The sequence below is a fragment of the Danio aesculapii genome, chromosome 3 (genome assembly GCF_903798145.1).
Source record: "Danio aesculapii chromosome 3, fDanAes4.1, whole genome shotgun sequence".
Classification (NCBI taxonomy): Eukaryota; Metazoa; Chordata; class Actinopteri; order Cypriniformes; family Danionidae; genus Danio; species Danio aesculapii.
Window position 1 is genome coordinate 43858295 of NC_079437.1, and position 20358 is coordinate 43878652.

At 35.3% G+C, this 20358-nt stretch overlaps 1 protein-coding gene across 1 annotated transcript; it reads right to left on the reverse strand.

Annotated features, from left to right (window-relative positions):
* Nucleotides 1-647: 647 nt before the first annotated feature.
* On the reverse strand, nucleotides 648-17819 carry LOC130219589 (E3 ubiquitin-protein ligase MGRN1-like). Its single transcript, XM_056452023.1, is given in 19 exon segments — nucleotides 648-688; nucleotides 925-1029; nucleotides 5137-5182; nucleotides 5264-5375; nucleotides 10605-10819; nucleotides 11833-11942; nucleotides 12264-12386; nucleotides 12389-12422; nucleotides 13323-13391; nucleotides 13471-13521; nucleotides 13613-13656; nucleotides 13910-13976; nucleotides 14134-14251; nucleotides 15689-15835; nucleotides 15973-15997; nucleotides 16000-16060; nucleotides 16775-16798; nucleotides 16800-16894; nucleotides 17732-17819. Coding segments are annotated over 19 exon segments (1575 nt in total).
* Between the last annotated feature and the right edge of the window lie 2539 nt (nucleotides 17820-20358).

The following is a 20358-nucleotide window of genomic DNA, read 5'->3' on the forward strand; positions in this document are numbered from 1 at the left end:
TTATTTTACAAAAAAAAAAAAAATTAGGTTGCATGTTCATTTTAAATTTCAGTTCCATCAAATGATTTTTTATATTACTGGCAATATGCATTAATGTTTATAAAAAATCTAAATGGAAACACTGCAAACTCTAATGTGGAAGTGAAAAATACAGCATGGCTATTAGCAATGGGACATAAATAACAGTGTTACTTTTGTCGCCACAGGAACTCTTGCTATTTAACCTGATTTACTTTTGAACTGAAAAACTCAGACAATGCAAACTTAAGGATGTGTTACTGCACTAAATAACCTGTAGATTGATCATTAGTGATAAGAAACTTGTAATAGGAAAAAAGTACAGCTAGAATAACTTAATTTCTGCAATTAAAAACTAAAACTTGGACCTAACCATAAGCAGTAGTCCAGAAGACCAGTTTTCAAAAGTTTGCATTTCAGTCTGTCTACATTGAAATGGATCACCAGTATATTCAAACCAAGTCTTTATCCTTTTCAAAAAAATGCTCTATTTTCGAAGATGCTGGAGTATTGTGTACACCAGGTGTAACTGTAACAAAACCTTTACATTTTAAAATGAAATGCACTATTAACAAGAACAAGAACATGAAGGAAGAGCTGAGAGGAGAAGACAGAAGCCTACATACCAGTTACTCTTCCAAACCAATAGAGCAGGAATCAGGACCTAGAGCTGCCCAGAGCAAAACCGCAAGAGAAGACAAGAGGACAGGGGAAGAAAGGCCAGGAACACAGCACACAGGTTAGACAAGCTGAGCTAGAAACAGAGCGTTCATCAACTCGCAAAAGAGTAAGAACCAACGCTGTTGTTGAATGAGTACTTTAACACTCAAGGCAAAAGCGTTTCTGTAAAGGCCTCAGTCAAAGCATGCGCAGTGAGCTACTGTGTGTAAATGTGAATCCTCTCACCAGGAAGAGACAGGTCTCCAGGCGTTTCACTTTCAGTTTTGGTAAAGCTGCTGTGCTCGCTGCTGCAGTCATTCATGGCCTCTTCATCCAGATTCAGATGATCCTCTGTACAGATTTAACAAACCAATGGAAACAAAATGATGTAAGAGCACAAAAGATACTACTGTTAAAAACTAGCCGAGAGCTGTATCTGCTGTTAAAAAGTAGCTGTTGTTAAAAACCATCTGTTGTTAAAAACTACCCTAGAGCACCCTCTGCTGTTAAAAACTAGCCTAACAGCACCATCTGCTGTTATAAACCAGCCTAAAGCGCCATTTGCTATTAAAAATTAACCTAGTGCACAATCTGCTGTTAAAAACTAGCCTAGAGCACCATCTGCTGTTAAAAACTAGCCTGGAGCACTGTCTGCTGTTAAAAACTAGTCTACAGCACCATCTGTTGTTAAAAACTAGCCTACAGCGCCATCTGCTTTTAAAAACTAGCCTAAAGTGTCATCTGTTGTTATAAACTAGCCTAGAGCACCATCTGTTGTTATAAGCTAGCCTAGAGCGCCATCTGCTATTAAAAAAAAGCCTACAGCGCCATCTGTTGTTATAAACTAGCCTAGAGCACCATCTGTTGTTATAAGCTAGCCTAGAGCGCCATCTGCTATTAAAAACTAGCCTACAGCGCCATCTGCTATTAAAAACTAGCCTACAGTGCCATCTGCTATTAAAAATTAGCCTAGACCACCATCTGTTGTTATAAACAAGCCTAGAGCACCATCTGTTGTTATAAACAAGCCTAGAGCACCATCTGTTGTTATAAGCTAGCCTAGAGCGCCATTTGTTGTTAAAAACTAGCCTACAGCGCCATCTGCTATTAAAAACTAGCCTACAGTGCGCCATCTATTGTTATAAACTAGCCTAGAGTGCCATCTGTAATAAAAAACTAGCCTAGAGCGCCATCTGTTGTTTATAAACTAGCCTAGAGCGCCATCTGTTGTTATAAGCTAGCCTAGAGCACCATCTGTTGTTATAAGCTAGCCTAGAGTGCCATCTGTTGTTAAAAACTAGCCTACAGCGCCATCTGCTGTTAAAAACCAGCCTACAGCGCCAGCTGCTGGTAAAAACTAGCCTAGAGCACCATCTTCTGTTAAAAACTAGCCTAGAGCGCCATCTGCTATTAAAAACTAGCCTACAGCGCCATCTGCTATTAAAAACTAGCCTACAGTGCCATCTGCTATTAAAATTAGCCTAGAGCACCATCTGTTGTTATAAACAAGCCTAGAGCACCATCTGTTGTTATAAACAAGCCTAGAGCACCATCTGTTGTTATAAGCTAGCCTAGAGCGCCATCTGTTGTTAAAAACTAGCCTACAGCGCCATCTGCTATTAAAAACTAGCCTACAGTGCGCCATCTATTGTTATAAACTAGCCTAGAGTGCCATCTGTTATTTAAAAACTAGCCTAGAGCGCCATCTGTTGTTTAAAAACTAGCCTAGAGCGCCATCTGTTGTTATAAGCTAGCCTAGAGCACCATCTGTTGTTATAAGCTAGCCTAGAGCACCATCTGTTGTTAAAAACTAGCCTACAGCGCCATCTGCTGTTAAAAACTAGCCTACAGCGCCATCTGCTGTTAAAAACTAGCCTAGAGCACCATCTTCTGTTAAAAACTAGCCTAGAGCACCATCTGCTGTTAAAAACTAGCCTAGAGTGCCATCTGCTGTTAAAAACCTGCCTAGAGCACCCTCTGCTGTTAAAAACTAGCCTAGAGCACCATCTGTTGTTATAAACATGCCTAGAGCGCCATCTGCTGTTAAAAACTAGCCTACAGTGCCATCTGATGTTTAAAACTAGCCTAGAACGCCATCTGCTGTCATAAACTAACCTAGAACGCCATCTGCTGTTAAAAAGTAGCCTACAGTGCCATCTGCTGTTAAAAACCTGCCTAGAGCACCCTCTGCTGTTAAAAACTAGCCTAGAGCACCATCTGTTGTTATAAACATGCCTAGAGCGCCATCTGCTGTTAAAAACTAGCCTACAGTGCCATTTGATGTTTAAAACTAGCCTAGAACGCCATCTGCTGTCATAAACTAACCTAGAACGCCATCTGCTGTTAAAAAGTAGCCTAAAGTGCCATCTGCTGTTAAAAACTAGCCTAGAGCACCATCTGCTGTTAAAAACTAGCCTAGAGCGCCATCTGCTGTTAAAAACCTGCCTAGAGCACCCTCTGCTGTTAAAAACTAGCCTAGAGCACCATCTGTTGTTATAAACTTGCCTAGAGCGCCATCTGCTGTTAAAAACTAGCCTAGAGTGCCATCTAATGTTTAAAACTAGCCTAGAACGCCATCTGCTGTCATAAACTAACCTAGAACGCCATCTGCTGTTAAAAACTAGCCTACAGTGCCATCTGCTGTTAAAAACTAGCCTACAGTGCGCCATCTATTGTTATAAACTAGCCTAGAGTGCCATCTGTTATTTAAAAACTAGCCTAGAGCGCCATCTGTTGTTTAAAAACTAGCCTAGAGCGCCATCTGTTGTTATAAGCTAGCCTAGAGCACCATCTGTTGTTATAAGCTAGCCTACAGCGCCATCTGCTGTTAAAAACTAGCCTACAGTGCCATCTGCTGTTAAAAACTAGCCTAGCACCATCTTCTGTTAAAAACTAGCCTAGAGCGCCATCTGCTGTTAAAAACTAGCCTACAGCGCCATCTGCTATTAAAAACTAGCCTACAGTGCCATCTGCTATTAAAAATTAGCCTAGAGCACCATCTGTTGTTATAAACAAGCCTAGAGCACCATCTGTTGTTATAAACAAGCCTAGAGCACCATCTGTTGTTTAAGCTAGCCTAGAGCGCCATCTGTTGTTAAAAACTAGCCTACAGCGCCATCTGCTATTAAAAACTAGCCTACAGTGCGCCATCTATTGTTATAAACTAGCCTAGAGTGCCATCTGTTATTTAAAAACTAGCCTAGAGCGCCATCTGTTGTTTAAAAACTAGCCTAGAGCGCCATCTGTTGTTATAAGCTAGCCGAGAGCACCATCTTTTGTTATAAGCTAGCCTAGAGTGCCATCTGCTGTTAAAAACTAGCCTACAGCGCTAGCTGCTGTTAAAAACTAGCCTAGAGCACCATCTTCTGTTAAAAACTAACCTAGAGCACCATCTGCTGTTAAAAACTAGCCTAGAGTGCCATCTGCTGTTAAAAACCTGCCTAGAGCACCCTCTGCTGTTAAAAACTAGCCTAGAGCACCATCTGTTGTTATAAACTTGCCTAGAGCGCCATCTGCTGTTAAAAACTAGCCTAGAGTGCCATCTGATGTTTAAAACCTAGCCTAGAACGCCATCTGCTGTCATAAACTAACCTAGAACGCCATCTGCTGTTAAAAAGTAGCCTACAGTGCCATCTGCTGTTAAAAACTAGCCTACAGTGCCATCTGCTGTTAAAAACTAGCCTAGAGGATCATCTGCTGTTAAAAACTAGCCTAGAGCGCCTTCTGCTGTTAAAAACCTGCCTAGAGCACCCTCTGCTGTTAAAAACTAGCCTAGAGCACCATCTGTTGTTATAAACTTGCCTAGAGCGCCATCTGCTGTTAAAAACTAGCCTAGAGTGCCATCTGATGTTTAAAACTAGCCTAGAACGCCATCTGCTGTCATAAACTAACCTAGAATGCCATCTGCTGTTAAAAACTAGCCTACAGTGCCATCTGCTGTTAAAAACTAGCCTACAGTGCCATCTGCTGTTAAAACTAGCCTAGAGCGCCATCTGCTGTTAAAAACCTGCCTAGAGCACCCTCTGCTGTTAAAAACTAGCCTAGAGCACCATCTGTTGTTATAAACTAGCCTAGAACGCCATCTGCTGTCATAAACTAACCTAGAACGCCATCTGTTGTTAAAAACTAGCCTACAGTGCCATCTGCTGTTAAAAACTAGCCTAGAGCGCCATCTGCTTATAAAAACTAGCCTAGAGCGCCAGCTGATGCTAAAAACTACCCTAGAGCGCCATCTGCTCTTAAACCCTACCCTAGAGCGCCATCTGTGTTTAAAAACTAACCTAGACTTCCATCTGCTTTAAAAAACTAGCCTAGAGATCCATCTGCTGTTAAAAACTAACCTAGAGTGCAGTCTGCTGTTAAAAACCAAGTGATTCAAGGGAGAATAAAGATGCTTTTTGAATTCATTTGAATAAATTTCTCAAACTCATTCTTGCCACAGCTCTGGAAGTTACTCACCCTCTTCAGGAGACAGTGAATCAGGCGCATCATCCCCAGCTGTGCCCTGAGAATATAAGAAGCATGAGGAAGGTGCAAACCAATCAGAAGGCTGTGTCCATGTGTGTTATGTCACATGTGTCCTGACCTCAGTGGGTGCGGGACTGCTGGAAAGCAGCATGTGAGCCTGGGCATCAGACATCTCTGAGAGCTTCTCTTCATCCTCCTCTTGAATGGGTGACGATGGAGAGCGCAGAGTGCTGCAAACAAACACACACACCCTCAAAACCTGGGATGTGCATAATCCATTCATTGTTTGTGGCTTCACATAGGCAACAACAGTCTGTTCATCATTATGACATAGAAAGCACTGGGTGGCGCTGTAGATACATGACACTTGTGGTGATGAAGTACAGCTATATTTAGACTTTTACTGAAGAGCTGTTCTTGTAAGTCAAGTGTCCACATTCCACAGGATGAGGATCAGTTTTTATAGTGGGAAGAGAACATGAGCTTCTTCCAGCAATTCCGATGCTTACTAAAACAGAGCATTTTTTACACAGCACATCCCGTTATCAACTGGATAACACTTTTCCATGAACAGTAGAAACAATAATTCAAAAGCTTAAATGTTGACATGTTTTATGCATTAACTTAATAATAGACATTTAGTTGGTTTCTTTGTCATCTCTAGGTGTATTTTATACCTATACTACATATTTTTGAACTAGTATATAAATTTTTTATGAAAAACAAACAAATAAATATTCAATAACAATTATTATTTTGCTTTTGAGTGTTTTTGTGCTGCCACCTTGGCTAATTTAAGTGTGTCATGAATACATAGGATTCTAAACTGTCGTAATGCAACAAATGATTTGGATTTCTGTCTAGGCATGGGACAATAACCATTTGGAAAAGTCAAGGTTTTAAAACCGCCAAAATTTTCTGCTATACCATTCCTATGGTATATGCCAGATTTTTTATTTACTTTATTTATTTTTTTGGACAACAGTATCTCCAGCAGAAAAGATACGCAAAAATGGCGTTTTAAATTCGAAAGAAATCGGTGTTTATGAAACGAATGAAGACAATGTCAAAGATTCATTTGAATTATTCAGCCTGACATGTTTATCGTTCCAAATTTTTAAAAATGTTTCTCAAAATGAAATATTTTGTGTTCAAAGAGGGTAAAAAGTTTAAGTTTTTTTACTCAGACATTTAAAAAGAATAGATATTAGAGCAGTAATCACAATACCCCGCGAAACCGTGATATTTTTATCCCAGGTTATCATACCGTCAGAATCTTATACCGGCCCATGCCTATTTCTGTCATGTATACAAATGTAAATTTAACAATTCAATTAACTTAGAAACTTACACTTTCCACTGTGGATGTCACATGTGTGTCCATGCTCACATGCAGATATTTAGGAAAACTGCTTTTTTTTTGGCTTGTGCAGAATTATTTAACTATAGTATATCGTAATCCCCATACAGGGATATTTATGCTGTCCTAACTTGAAGAATAGAGACATTCAAACTCAATTCTAATAGGATTCATCATGCAGTGAATGAACACCAGTGTTGCCAAATTAGAGTAGTTCTGATCTTTGTCTGAGGGTTGTTATTATGGGTTAAGTTTTGACATATCACATATATTATGTTTACCTGAAATTGTGGCATTAAAATATTTTACTCAACTAAATGTATATTCTACAAATGATAGAAAACCATTAGAATGTTTAAAAGAGACCTTAAGGTCATATCATACACCTGGAGCAATAAGGCGCAAGACGTGTTTGGTGCGATGTGTTGCTATTTTCAGAGCAGCGCAACCCTAATTTTTATGTTTGCGCCACGTTGTTTAAATAGCAAAAATCAATTTGTGCCAATTTGTGGACTCATGGGTGTTCTGGTCGAAAAAAGGAGATGTGTTAAGGCACATTGTTGGTACGTTGCTATTTTGAGAAACTGAAATAGACTGTGCCAACTAAAGGATGGTCCAGCACAGACCACATTAGTTATGCACCTATGCAGGTCCAAACGCATACAGATTGCTTAATACACACAGGATGTACAGCAATACACAAATATCTTTACGAATGAAAAAAAAGGATTATCCCCACCCCCTTTTTTATTATTTATTTTTTTCCTATTATTTTTATTTATTTATTTTAATATATAACTTCAACATAATATATATTGTTTTAAAATAAAACTGTGCAAATGTACCCTTTTTGTTTTTTCTCCCTTTCCCCTAATCTTTAAGTATCTATCTGTATCCTTACTGACTATTTCTGATGTATCTTGATTTTGTGTTGTGTTCTAATAAAAAAACAGTTAAAAAAAAAAAAAAAGGATTAAAATGTTATAAAAAAAAAAGTCTCACATAAATATAAAAACCACTGCCGCTATGCCTTCATCTTGGGGGGCCTTTTTCAGTTTATTCATGATCATTTTCTTTTGTATAATTTTATTTATTATTAGCAGTATTATTTATTAAATGCAAATTTATATTTGTTTTAATAAAAACAAATCTTACTTAAAACAAGTTTAGATTTGTCCACCTTTCGGGTTTTGGAGATGTATGCGTCACCACATGGGGCATAAGAACAGGACGTGTGTTTGGATATAACTGTTTTTTTGACCACACTCAGTTATTATTGTTTATTTACTTTGCTGGAAATTAGAACAGAATTTACAAATAGTTTTGAAACAAATCTTTGCGCTTAAACAAAATTAATATATAGGCTAATGGATGTCTTCAATGGAGTGAGTTTCCACCATGTCCTTCTTTACGAAAGTAAAGAAGTATGAGTAAAAGTAAACTAAAGAGAAAGTAAAGAGGCCAAATGGAGGAGGCTTGTTCTTTATTCACGTTGTAGACAGTCTGTTTAACTTTTTTCTTGCTAGTTGAAGCATTCAGTTTTTCCACCTACAAAGTCCGCCATGTAAATAGCAAATTTGCCAATGGCGTGACGCAACTGGCTCACTTTTAGGTGCAAGGCCTGCAGCCGTGGCTGTTTTCCATAGTAACTGTTGGCAGGATTCTCCAGGATTTTTTGATAAATACCAACTAAAACAGTACATTTAACTTAAACTTTATAATATATATAACATTTTGATGACTTAATACGTTTAATACATATAGCGATGTAAAATGTATTTAAGCCGTTTTAAAAATGTTGACCACAAACTGCAAAAAGGATTTGGTTCATCAGCTGTCAAACTGAAGGTAATTTATGAACTAAATGTTTACCATTACAAATATACTGTAATGAAAAAAGAAATAAACTGTATAATGCATTCAATGATGTAAAATACTTATTTTTACACATGGGAATGTCATATTTTGAGTTCAGGGATTGAGCTAGTTTTGATTGGCCATTTGGCAACTTTTATTTTGAAAATCTGGCAACACTGATAGATGCTGAAGACATGTTTTTGATTTTTTGCAAAGGCGAGTGATATGCTCAATTATCTCACACACTAATAAAACAAACTTTATGATTTAATCAGAGCCAATAAATATCTCCATCACCATCTCCAAACATACCTAGCTAAAACAGGAAGCTGGAATATGAATCAACCAAAGCATGCTTCCTGAGATACTGCACATATTTTCCTTACTGCAGCAATGACAACAGGATGTTTCGCAAAAGGCCAAGCTGAGTTTTACGGAAAGGGGAAGTCAATGACCTGCTGTAACACGGCTAATGCAGGAAGTTCCACTCATGACTGGCCACAAGCACGCAAAGATCACTTATGAAGAAATGTTACAGATGTCACTAAACAGTTTTGTTTCCTTTCCTGTGTTAATGCATTTTGTGTTTCCTACTAAAACAGGAAGTTTGGATATAGAGAGGTACATGCTGAACATGTGACCTTCTAATTTCAGACACAGTGTATACACACCGCTCAGCATATAAGAGTACACCCTCACAAATCTATCTTTAAATTTGGTCTTTTATTAGGATGCTTTAGAATATTAGATTTGTGCATATAGATTAGATTAGTCAGTACTGAAGCTTAAGATCACAGTCCAAAAATTAGCCCACCCAAATTTATATGTTAAATCAAAAGACGCAAACGTATCTAAAATTTAGTTAAAAATGCTTATTATTTGATTTTGCTAATTTTTTACTTTTTTATAATGTTTACAATGCAAATCTTATTAGATCCATTTATTTGGTAAACAAAGCAAGTCTCTCATATAATACAATCTACCCTATATCTACTAAAAGACAGAAATTATTACTTTACAAACTGTATTGTAAGTAAATCATAAGAACGTTTTCATATTAGTCAGTATTATTACTAAAATTAATTTAAAAACTGAATAAATATAATTTACACACAACAAAATAACTAGACTCGATGGGCTGAAAATGTGCAGAGATCTGCGGATTTCTGCGCACACAGATTCCGTGTGGGCCTAGTTATGACTTATGATATTACCACTTTGAGAATTACACTATTATACAATGAGCTTCTGTCACAATAGTGCTGAAGTCATAAAGACACTTGGTATTTGTGTGTGTACAAATATCACACAGACACAAAAAACATGCAAACTTCAATTATCTTTTTGGCGTAATATTTGCAAATTTAAAGTCACAATTTAATGTTTTATACAGCATTACTTATTTATCAAGAATGTCAAATTCAGTGCCTTTCTACACCACACATAAATAAAAAAAATACAACTGGATTCTGCTCATTTAAACAAACAAACATGTGAATAAATTAACGAATGAACGATAGAAGGAAATCATTTGGCCCTAATGTTGTGGAGTTAAAATACATGTTTGGATCATTCTTCACCCAAACAAATAAATAAATAATTAAAGCTGCAAGCAACGATGAAAGGGAACTTTGCACCCAAGTGGCCTTAAAATGACACAGAACAGTGGACAATAATAATTTAAGCTGATATATAAAATATCTGATAAATCACTGATTTATGCCAAACTTCCTTCTGTCAGCAGGTGGCGCTACGACTGTGACTCAATATTGGCATATAGATGTCTTCAAGAGAGGATTCTCATCGAACATGTGAATTTTCTGGCAGATTGGACATTGTGTGGCTGTGACTTTTTTGTAGGTATTGGCATGTTTGACGTGTGTGCCAATTTTTGTATGTGTGTGAATTGTAGCTTAGGGGCCACTTCATTGAATGTTTATAGGTGGCACAGTTGAGCCATTTTGCCACACCCACTTCCGAAACCCACATCAAACGATTATTTTCACCACGTCTAGTGTGTGCGTGCAGTTTCATGAGTTTTCGAGGATGTTTAGACCCTTTAGAAAATTTCCTTGATTAGGGGCAGAATAACAATGATGATAATAATAATAATAATAATAATAATAATAATAATAAAATAATAATAATAAACAGAGTAATTCCAATAGGGCTTACGCAACGTAGGTGCTCGGTCCCTAAAAATAAAAATTCACTTGACAGATGCCGTGTGTGTGTGGTCTACCTGTCGGGGGATTTGCTGACTTTGCTCTTCTGTCCTGCACTGTCTCCAGAGTGATCAGGTGAGCTGAGCTGCCGGCTCTCTCCACTCAGACTGCCAGAGAAGTTGATCTCGTCATACAGAGGTGCCGAGGGAATGCCAGGAGAAACGGCACCCACACCGTTCAACGCCTCCAGCAGAGAGATGGGCTCAAAACCTGGAGGAACGGAGTCTGAGCTCTGGGGGAACACACAAAACTTTCTGAATAGCAGAGAAAGATCATGTAAAGAAAGAGCACTGACTTGAAAAAATTACTTCTTGCTGCTTGTTCAAACTACTTACTTAAAATGAGCTGAATCAACACAATTCTTGAGTTTGTTTAGAGGGGGACTTAATTGGTTTATGTTCAATCCACTTAAATTTCTATAAAACAATTAAGTTAACTTGATTGATTTGTGTTGGAACAACATGAAGGGATTACGTAGAACTCAGCATTTTTTGACAGTGCAGGGACATTAGCAAATTATTATACTTCAGTGTTTTTAATTAGTTTAACTGATGTGTTTATTTTTTTACTTTTGTTTCTTATCTATTTAGTTTCTGTATTAGCAATTGTAGTATTCCTATTTCTGACTGCATGTCTATGTTCTGAAAAGCTCCTTATTTCTGTCCATGTTCATCATAAAATTTATTTAAACTCAAATAAAACTAAACATATTTGTTTATTTTCAGTTTCTTTCAAATTCATATTCAAAAGGGAAACAACAGAGTAAATGGAAGAAGCAGTAAAATTAAACAACGTATATGTTTACCTGCAGGCAGGATCGAGACAAAACTTAAACTGCGGGTGGGAATGGAAGAAAATATTTTTGTGTGTGTGAAAGGGACAGAATCTTGCTGGAGCCTAGTGCCTAATGCCTAGCTTATAAATTGGCAGATTAAGATCCATCTTCAGAAATGTTCATCTAAACATGTGCTTATAGGCTGCTGAACCTGACATGGACAAAACTCTATCAGATTTTCCTCAGACACAAGTGGACTGCTTATTAATTAGGAAAATTACCATTTTGCTAATTGTGATTTTATTTCAGTTTGCAAATGTACACATTTTACAAACTAAGTCTTAGTTTTTCATTAATTGGATTTCAGTTAACTAAAAGTTTTTTGACCAATAGTTTTAGTCTTAATTTCAGTTTTAATTTATGGAAAATAACTAATAATTTTGCATAAATATTGTACATTAGTGACATACCGAATGCTCATCGTGGTCCATGCTCTGAGCCAGAACTGGGCTGAAGGAAACAGGAGAAAGAGCTCCGGGCTTCTTTCTTACAGCCCGGATCTGAAGAAGAGCTCGAAACGCTAGAGACACACAACAAAAGCTCTTTAACATATGAAGATTTACATCAACATAGGTTTTCTTTTGTTTTGTTAATAAATATATATATTAGTTACTGTCATCATGGCAAAGATAAAATAAATCAGTTATTAGAAATGAGTTATTAAAACTATTATGTTTAGAAATGTGCTGAAAAAAATCTTTTCTTTTTGAAACAGAAATTGGGGGAAAAATAAACAGGAGGGCTAATAATTCTGACTTCAACTGTGTGTGTGTATGTATATGTATATATATATATATATATATATATATATATATGTAACCGTATGAGAGCAGGTACATACGCAGTCTGCAGATAGGACAGTTGTTGGCCTGGTAGCGTAGAGTGTCAGCACAGGAGTTACACAGACACAAATGTCTACAGGGCAAAATCAAAGTGTCCCGCAGATCCGACAGACACACCACACCTCGTTGCTGTTGTCACTGTTCTCATCATCAGACGGCTGAAATTACAATGAGGTATTACAAATAATATACAAACTTATTACACCACTCAAAAGTTTATTTTATATAAAAAATTCTATATTATAATATTTGAAATGTAATTAATAAAAAAAAACAATCAGCATCATTCAATCAATCATAGTCTTCAATATCTACACTGCAAAAAAAGCTTTCTTAGTTAGAGTTCTTTTTTCTAGTCCAAATATCTAAAAATTCTGAAATCAAAAAAGAATTTCAGGACAAGCTAAAATATGGTCTGGTTTTCAGAAATAATATGCCAAAATTAAGTGAGTTTTTCTATAAAACTACAATTATTAATTAAGCAAAATAATCTTATGTCAAATTATTTTGCTTGTATTTTCGCTTGTCAACTATTCTAGCAATCTCATTTTGAGGGCTTATTAATATCACATGTACCTACAGTTTCTGTGAAAACTGATATTTATTTATTTACAGAATTATTTGATGAATAGGAAGTTGAAAAGAACAGCACTAATTTGAAATTATATGTTATTATAAAGATATCCTTATAGCTTGAACACATCCAGGAATAAAAGTATTTTAACCTTAAAATGTTCCAAAACCTTTTAGCATTTTAGCAGCGTTTTTATCACTTTGCACACAACAACATTAAGCCAACAACACCCTATGTATATCCCAGATATATATCATTCTGAGAATGACCTATAAAGGACGTGACAGAGTAATATTTGTTAAACATAGCAGGAATAAATTGCATATAAAAAGACTTGAAATGAAAAGCAACATTATTTTATAAATCAAATAAATCCAAAATTTATAAACATTCAAAATCTGAATTATACCAAACCCATGGCTAATTAGTGTACACAACATATTGTGAACATATTGAAAATGAACAACAACAATCCTCTTTTCACCTTTGTTTCCTGATTATTTTTGTTTTCAATTCCGTAAATCTCCTGTAACAAATAACTAACACGATCCACCTGTGACAAAAAACAAAAGACCATTATAAACGCATCACTCTCTCTATTTTAGACTTAATTTAAAATAAAACAGACTCACTATTTGTTTCTGCTTCTTCAAAGGTTTCACTGAGAAACTGCCATCAACATGCTGTATTAAACAAAATATCATCAGAAATTGACAAATAACAGCAAAGACTTTAGAATCAAACTCACAAAGTTAGAAATAATATAAAACTCACTCTTTCAAATGCTGCAAGCAGTACATGAGCATGTCCCAAACAATCTGAAACGGAACAAAACGACAAACCTTCATGACAGCAGTAAACACTGCGGTTTCTTTTCTTGGATTATTTGGGCAACACCATAGTCTATAAATCTCTTCCGTGTGTTTTTTTTGCACAAACAACCAAAAATATCAACAGTAAGGAGTGTCAAGATATTTTAATGGACTACTATGTTGTTTTCATCTGACAAAGTAGCAATTAAACCCTGTAACCTCAGACATTATCCTCTATAATTCTGTCATGACAACATACCATCTCCTTCATCAACCACAGCCTGAATCACCATGGGAAAAACACCTCGGTCCAAATCAAAGTTGAGCTTCAAAAAAGAAAAGGATAACAAGCACATAAGTCAGGGAACATTCATTACTGTACAAACTAATAACGTAAAGAGGTCCAATCAATATCTTAGAAAACATTATGGATTCAAGCATCAGAGATGATTGACTGTTATAAAACAGGCTGAAGATACTTACATCTTCTTCCTTCCATTCAGAGAAATCAATCTTGAAGGATGGCAGGGTAAACTGCTGGCTAACCCCTCTTTTGTAATATACTGTTTCAGAGACCAGCGCAGGGCTTTTGGGGCTGTATCTAGAAAAGGAAAACATACTGTTAATGCATGAATGTTATATATTACATTACATTAATGGTAACACCATCATTCAAAGATTAAAATAGAAAATCAATACATCTTAAAGTACATTTTAGGCATTATTATTGATGATAAATTATGTTGGAAATCACAAATTGATCAAGTAAAACATACATTACTTATTGGGTGGAGTTAAGTTTAAGTTTACCAACTTTATTAATCCTGCCAGGAGAAATTAAATTAGGGCAGAAGCATCATGACACAACAAATACATCACACACAAATCACTTACAACCAATATTAAACAAACACAATCCAGCATGCTTCATAATAAATTCATAAATATAATAATACTACTAAAAAACAACAACAAAGTAAAACTCATATATTAAAAATGTTAAACTTGATCAAATGTAAGGTTATAAAGCCTTATGGCCTCAGGAACAAAAGTGAATTGATGGATTGAAAGGAGAATTTGATGCTTTTTCAAGAGGGCAACAGTACAAAACATGCCTTCAGAGGGTGGGAGTCATCTCCCAACACACTTTGAATTTTCCTTAGCATTTGCTGCTCATGTAACTCTGCAGAAACATACTAATAATCTTAAAGCAAGTCCTGACTAAGATCTAAAGATGATTTTTGTATCTATCTATCGACAGTATCTATCCATCCATCCATCCATCCATTCATCTATCTATCTATCTATCTATCTATAAAAAACAAAAGTGAGCAATGAGAATTGTTGCACTGACTATTATGAACAAACAGCAAAATTATTAAATTTACATTCTTTAAAATTTGTAGATTTAGTTGATTCATATACAGCTCGGAAATTGTACAAAGTTTTAAATAAGTTATTTCACAATAGTATTAAATGTCTGTTCAAAATAAGGGAAGGTCCATATAATGTCATTTGAATTTATGCGTTTAAAAAAGGATGATATTAATGTAAGAATAGGTGTAAACCTAATAGAAAAACATATAGAGTAAATGTGATGAGGAATTTAGATTTTGTAATTCTCTTTGCAAATAAATAAGTATAAATAGGGTAATAATCAGAATACTGTAGTAATTGTTGCAATGTGTATTTTTGTACATGCATTTTTAGAATTATTGAACATATTGGAAAATGTCTAATGTAGTTTAGTTTATTCTGTGTCATCAAATTTAGTTGAAAGAATCGGTAATCAGTTATTTATGTATAAAGGGTAGGTATAATAATCAAGGCTTCGACCTATACATTTCTCATTAACTATTGCTATTTATAAATATATGGCAGTGAGAAGAAAAAAATTAATAATCGAACAAAACTAAGACCTCTCATTACTTTCCTCTATCACTGATAATTTACAAACTCAAATGTATGCCAAAATATAAATAACCACTTCTGCTTCATCATAACTTCAAAAATGTGCAACTACAACTAAAGACCGTACATCGCCATCCCATTGGAGAACTCCTCAAAGGCCTGACAGTAGAGAGTGATGGCCACTCGTGCATCAGAGTCAAAGGTGAACTCCACTCCATACATGGCTCTTGGCTTTACTCCTTCATCGGTGGGAGTATCAGCATCATCTTTATACCTACAATCACACAAATATAGAATGAAAACACAAATTATTAAAGAAATAATTGTACAAATGAATAAAAGTGACTATATGCAGCACCAACTGAGATCTTTTGTTCTTAGATTACCAGTGATGTGATATTCATACAGTACCTGACCAATCGTAACGAGTCCTTCTGATGTTGACAAGACTTCTCAGTGTCTTGACTGGTTCATGGGGAGCTGGAGTAACATAGGGAAACTGCCAAAAATAAAGAATTATTGCTAATATTTTATAATGTCAGTATGCTTTTAACTGAACGATTTACAACACAAGAAATGTATAGAGGGGATCAGAAGTCTCATTCATAATACAATATTACAAGTGCTCCATGATACTTGGAAATATGCACTATAGTTGAGTAATGCAATAATAATATTTCTCGCAATTCATATTCCCCTAAATAAATGCCACTTTCAAATCATTTATTTATGTAATGATTATACTAAAGTGAACAGGAAATGGTTTTCTAATCAACATTAAATCAATTCAGGCTAAAAAATAAAAAGGTGTCAAGGTCAAAACAATTAGAATTTAAAACACTTAAATGATTGTAAATCAGATATTCTGATTGTTGTTGTCATTTTCATCTCCACCACTAGTGTTTATTTTGAACTGTCTGGTCTGAGGAACTAGGTCATCTTTGGGCCAGTCTAGCCAATAGCATCCAATAGCTCCCATAGGGAGGTGGGTGTAAGGATAGTAAGGCACCTAATCAAATTGGTCAAATTAGGATGAACAACCTATGCATGTAACAAACAAAAACTTAGTAAATATAATTAATTTCAATAAATACCTTTTCTGTGATAGAAATATCGCATATACTAATATCACATTAATGTTTGTTTGGTACTATACTGTGAGCAGCCCTCATATATTTAAAGCAGATAATCAGAATAATTGCTTTTACTGTACCTGCACTGGACGGTTACCGAGAAAAGTTGAGATCCATATTTTCCCCAAAAAGGTAACCCTCGGGATGAGGAGTGTCAAACTTTTCTCCTCCCATGAAAAAGTGGCTGGCAACATAGTTTCCTTGAGAAAGAAAACCAATAATTAACCAATATAATGATACATCTAACCTAATGTTTGAACAGAAAAAACACAATAAATACTGCATAAACTGACTGGCCTTGTGTACAATGATACTAAAGACAATCATAACTGACAGTACAGCGATGATGTTTGGTATGTATGTGTACATAATGTTAAAATAATTCCCATTATTATTATTCTTATTATATTATTGATAAAAAGAGTTTTAAAGCGAGCAAATACGTAGTTCTTGTATTTCCAGTTTAGTTTTTTTAAAAGAAAATAATTCGAAATTAAAGTTTGGGACAGGAATACTGCAATAATGAGTGAGAATTAAAGTTATTATATACGATGCCTATATTCTGAAATGGAGGTCTTCATATAGGCTACTATATTAAAATATATGCATTCTATTTTGACTAGTAAACCATTCAATAAAAAGCACACTATTCAACATTATGAATAAAAATCATTGCAATAGCCAAGACCACTAAATATAACTGTATTATAACAATATATTTATATTAGGAACACATAATTAAGACCATTAATCAGAAATTAACGTTAGGACATGAATACTGTCAAAATCAAGCATCAAGTTATCAAGCCAAAGAAAAATACAGGTCTACGTTATGACTCATAGTATCATTAATAACAGAACTGGAGGTATAATGTGGATGCATTGGAGAATCGTTAATAATCGAATAGGGCAAGTCGAGAAGCACATCTTGTGTTTTAACTAACTTAGTATTATGGATATCAATCTGACTTATCTGAGTGGAGTGTTTAACTCACACTGCTACATGAGAAGACCAGCAGCAGCTTTATCGATCTTACCTGATTTTGGAGGATATCTGTATGCAGAATTGGCCTGGATGTCGATGTCTTCAACACCAGCGATTCTTCGGCTGAGAATTGAACCCATTTCTCCCAACTCAGTCCGATCAGCACTTAACGTTAGCGGTTATTAAATGTGTACAACAGCTAAGCAGCTAACCGTAGCTGCGTAATAAAAGAAACGCCTCCGAACAGAGAGCGTGGTCAAATTAACATGACATGTATTTAATTGTCATTCTTCTCTTCGGAGTCGAATCAGACGGATCTCGTGCTGTCGTGTTTATGTGATGTTCAGTTCAGTCAGCTGGATCAGTCTTGACACTGGCTGTGCTAACTGACTAGCAAATCAGCATCTAGCCAGTTAGTTCACCTGTCACGAACGGAGACTCAATAAAACAAGACGAAAAGAGGCACACCAGATATAAAAGTAAACTATAAAAAGAAAGGAAATGAGGACGAGGAAAGGATTTTACCGTCTGGCGTGTTTTCGGATATAAAAGCAGCAGCTCCTTCGTGAAACACAACACAAGGAAATCGTTGTTGCGATGCTTCCCCGCGAGGGTTGTAGCATATCGCCTCGTGATTGGCTAAGCTTGTCATGAGACCCATTTGCTCGACCACCAGGAGAGCCAGAGCTTGTGTCACTGCACCGCGAGAATCTTATTATTGTTGTGAAGATGATATATTTTATGAAGACATTTTACTTGGCTGCCATACCTTCACGAAACCAAGACAAATACAAATATTATCTAATACATTTATTTATCTTTCTTGCTAAATTCCTTTTGCACAAATGCAAATTTCAAGATGCGAACCCTATTTTCCTCTTTTGTTTTTCTGTTGTTTGTGTTATTTTCTCAATACTCTTCTTACATCCTACTATTCCAAAGCCCTTAAAACTGTCTACTTATGTCATTCATATTATTTTCCTAAGTATATAACTAATATCTTTGTAGTTAACCTGAATTTGCCCCTGATATTGTTTGCTTACTATCAGTTGTACACTCTTTTTTTTTTTTTTTTTTTTTGTGTGTATTCTTTATGGCATTCATAAAAAGATGGTATATTTTAATAACTCACAAGATTTATGATGTAAAAAACATATAGATAAATATAATATAGACAAGAATAACATATAGATAAAAATATCTATAAAAACCAAAATGAAGGCCATAATGAGTGATAATTACAGTTATTGCAATGCGATGCCGTATTCTGAAATGGAGGGTTTCACTATAATAAACATATGGATTATTATGTTTGACTGATAATTGGTGTAATACAATTTACCAAATGCTAAATAGAAATCATTGCAATAGCCAAACACCAAATATCATTCTAATTATAACACAAATATAAATGTTATATTGTGTATTAATTAAATTATATTATGACTGCAAACAATCATGACAAAATAAAACAAACATAAATGAGGAACATGACAAATATGACTATTTAACAATTTTAACATTTTCTAGGTGTATTTACAATTTACATTTTGACAATAGTGCTTTTTTTACTATACACCAGTGCTAATACTGTGAGCAATATTTTAATAGTTATTTTATGCTTGTGCTTTTAGAGGGGATCTTCCTTTACTAAATTCAGCTTATTATTTTTCACCTCTTATCTGTTGATAATGTAGGCCTTCTATCATCAAATGCAATTATCTGTATCTTTGCTTTTGCTTGGCATGTTTTAATTTGCTGGCGCTGTTTCGAATATGGTCAAAGACATCCTGGTGTATGTAAAAGGTGATTTTTAACAAAGAAAATATATTAAATTCAAGTAGTGTTTAATAAAATATTTAAAATAAATTATGAGAAATAAATGGTCAGCAGCACGGTGGAGCAGTGAGTAGCACAATCATCTCACAGCAAGAAGGTCGCTGGTTTGAGCCCCGGCTGGCTCAGTTGGCGTTTCTGTGTGGAGTTTGCATGGTCTCCCCTTGTTGGCGTGGGTTTCCTCTGAGTGCTCCGGTTTCCTCCACAGTCAAAGACACGCGGTACAGGTGAATTGAATAAACTAAATTGGCCGTAGTGTATGTGTGTAATGCATAAGTTTATGGGTGTTTCCCAGTGTTGGGTTGCAGCTGGAAGTAAACATATGCTGGATAAGTTGGCGGACTAAGTTGGGACTAAGCCGAAAAGAAATGAATGAATAATGGATAAAAGGTCAAAATATGAGTGAAATGTTCTATTGCCAGTGAGAGTATAACAAACAAAAACTTATTCTAATCTATACTTACGATAAGTAATCACATATACTAGAGGTTTGTTATACAATAACTAATCATAGTACATTTTATTTTATTTTAAATCATTCTTTTAAATGTCTTGCTGACCAATAGATAAAAAAGTGTATTATTAATAATGCAAAATATAAAATTTATAACGACAATGAATTAGTATTGTCATATGATATGCCACCAAATGTTCCTGGTTCCCTGTTGTAAAAATCTTATATTACACTGAATAACAAAAATAGTCAATAACACAAAATGGAATAAAGATGAAAAATAATGATAACTCTTATTAATTAGATACAGTGACGTCGTTTGATGCAAGGCGTGTTTGTGGGGAACGTAACATAATTTTCTTATTTATGGAAACGCCTTGTCTTTATAC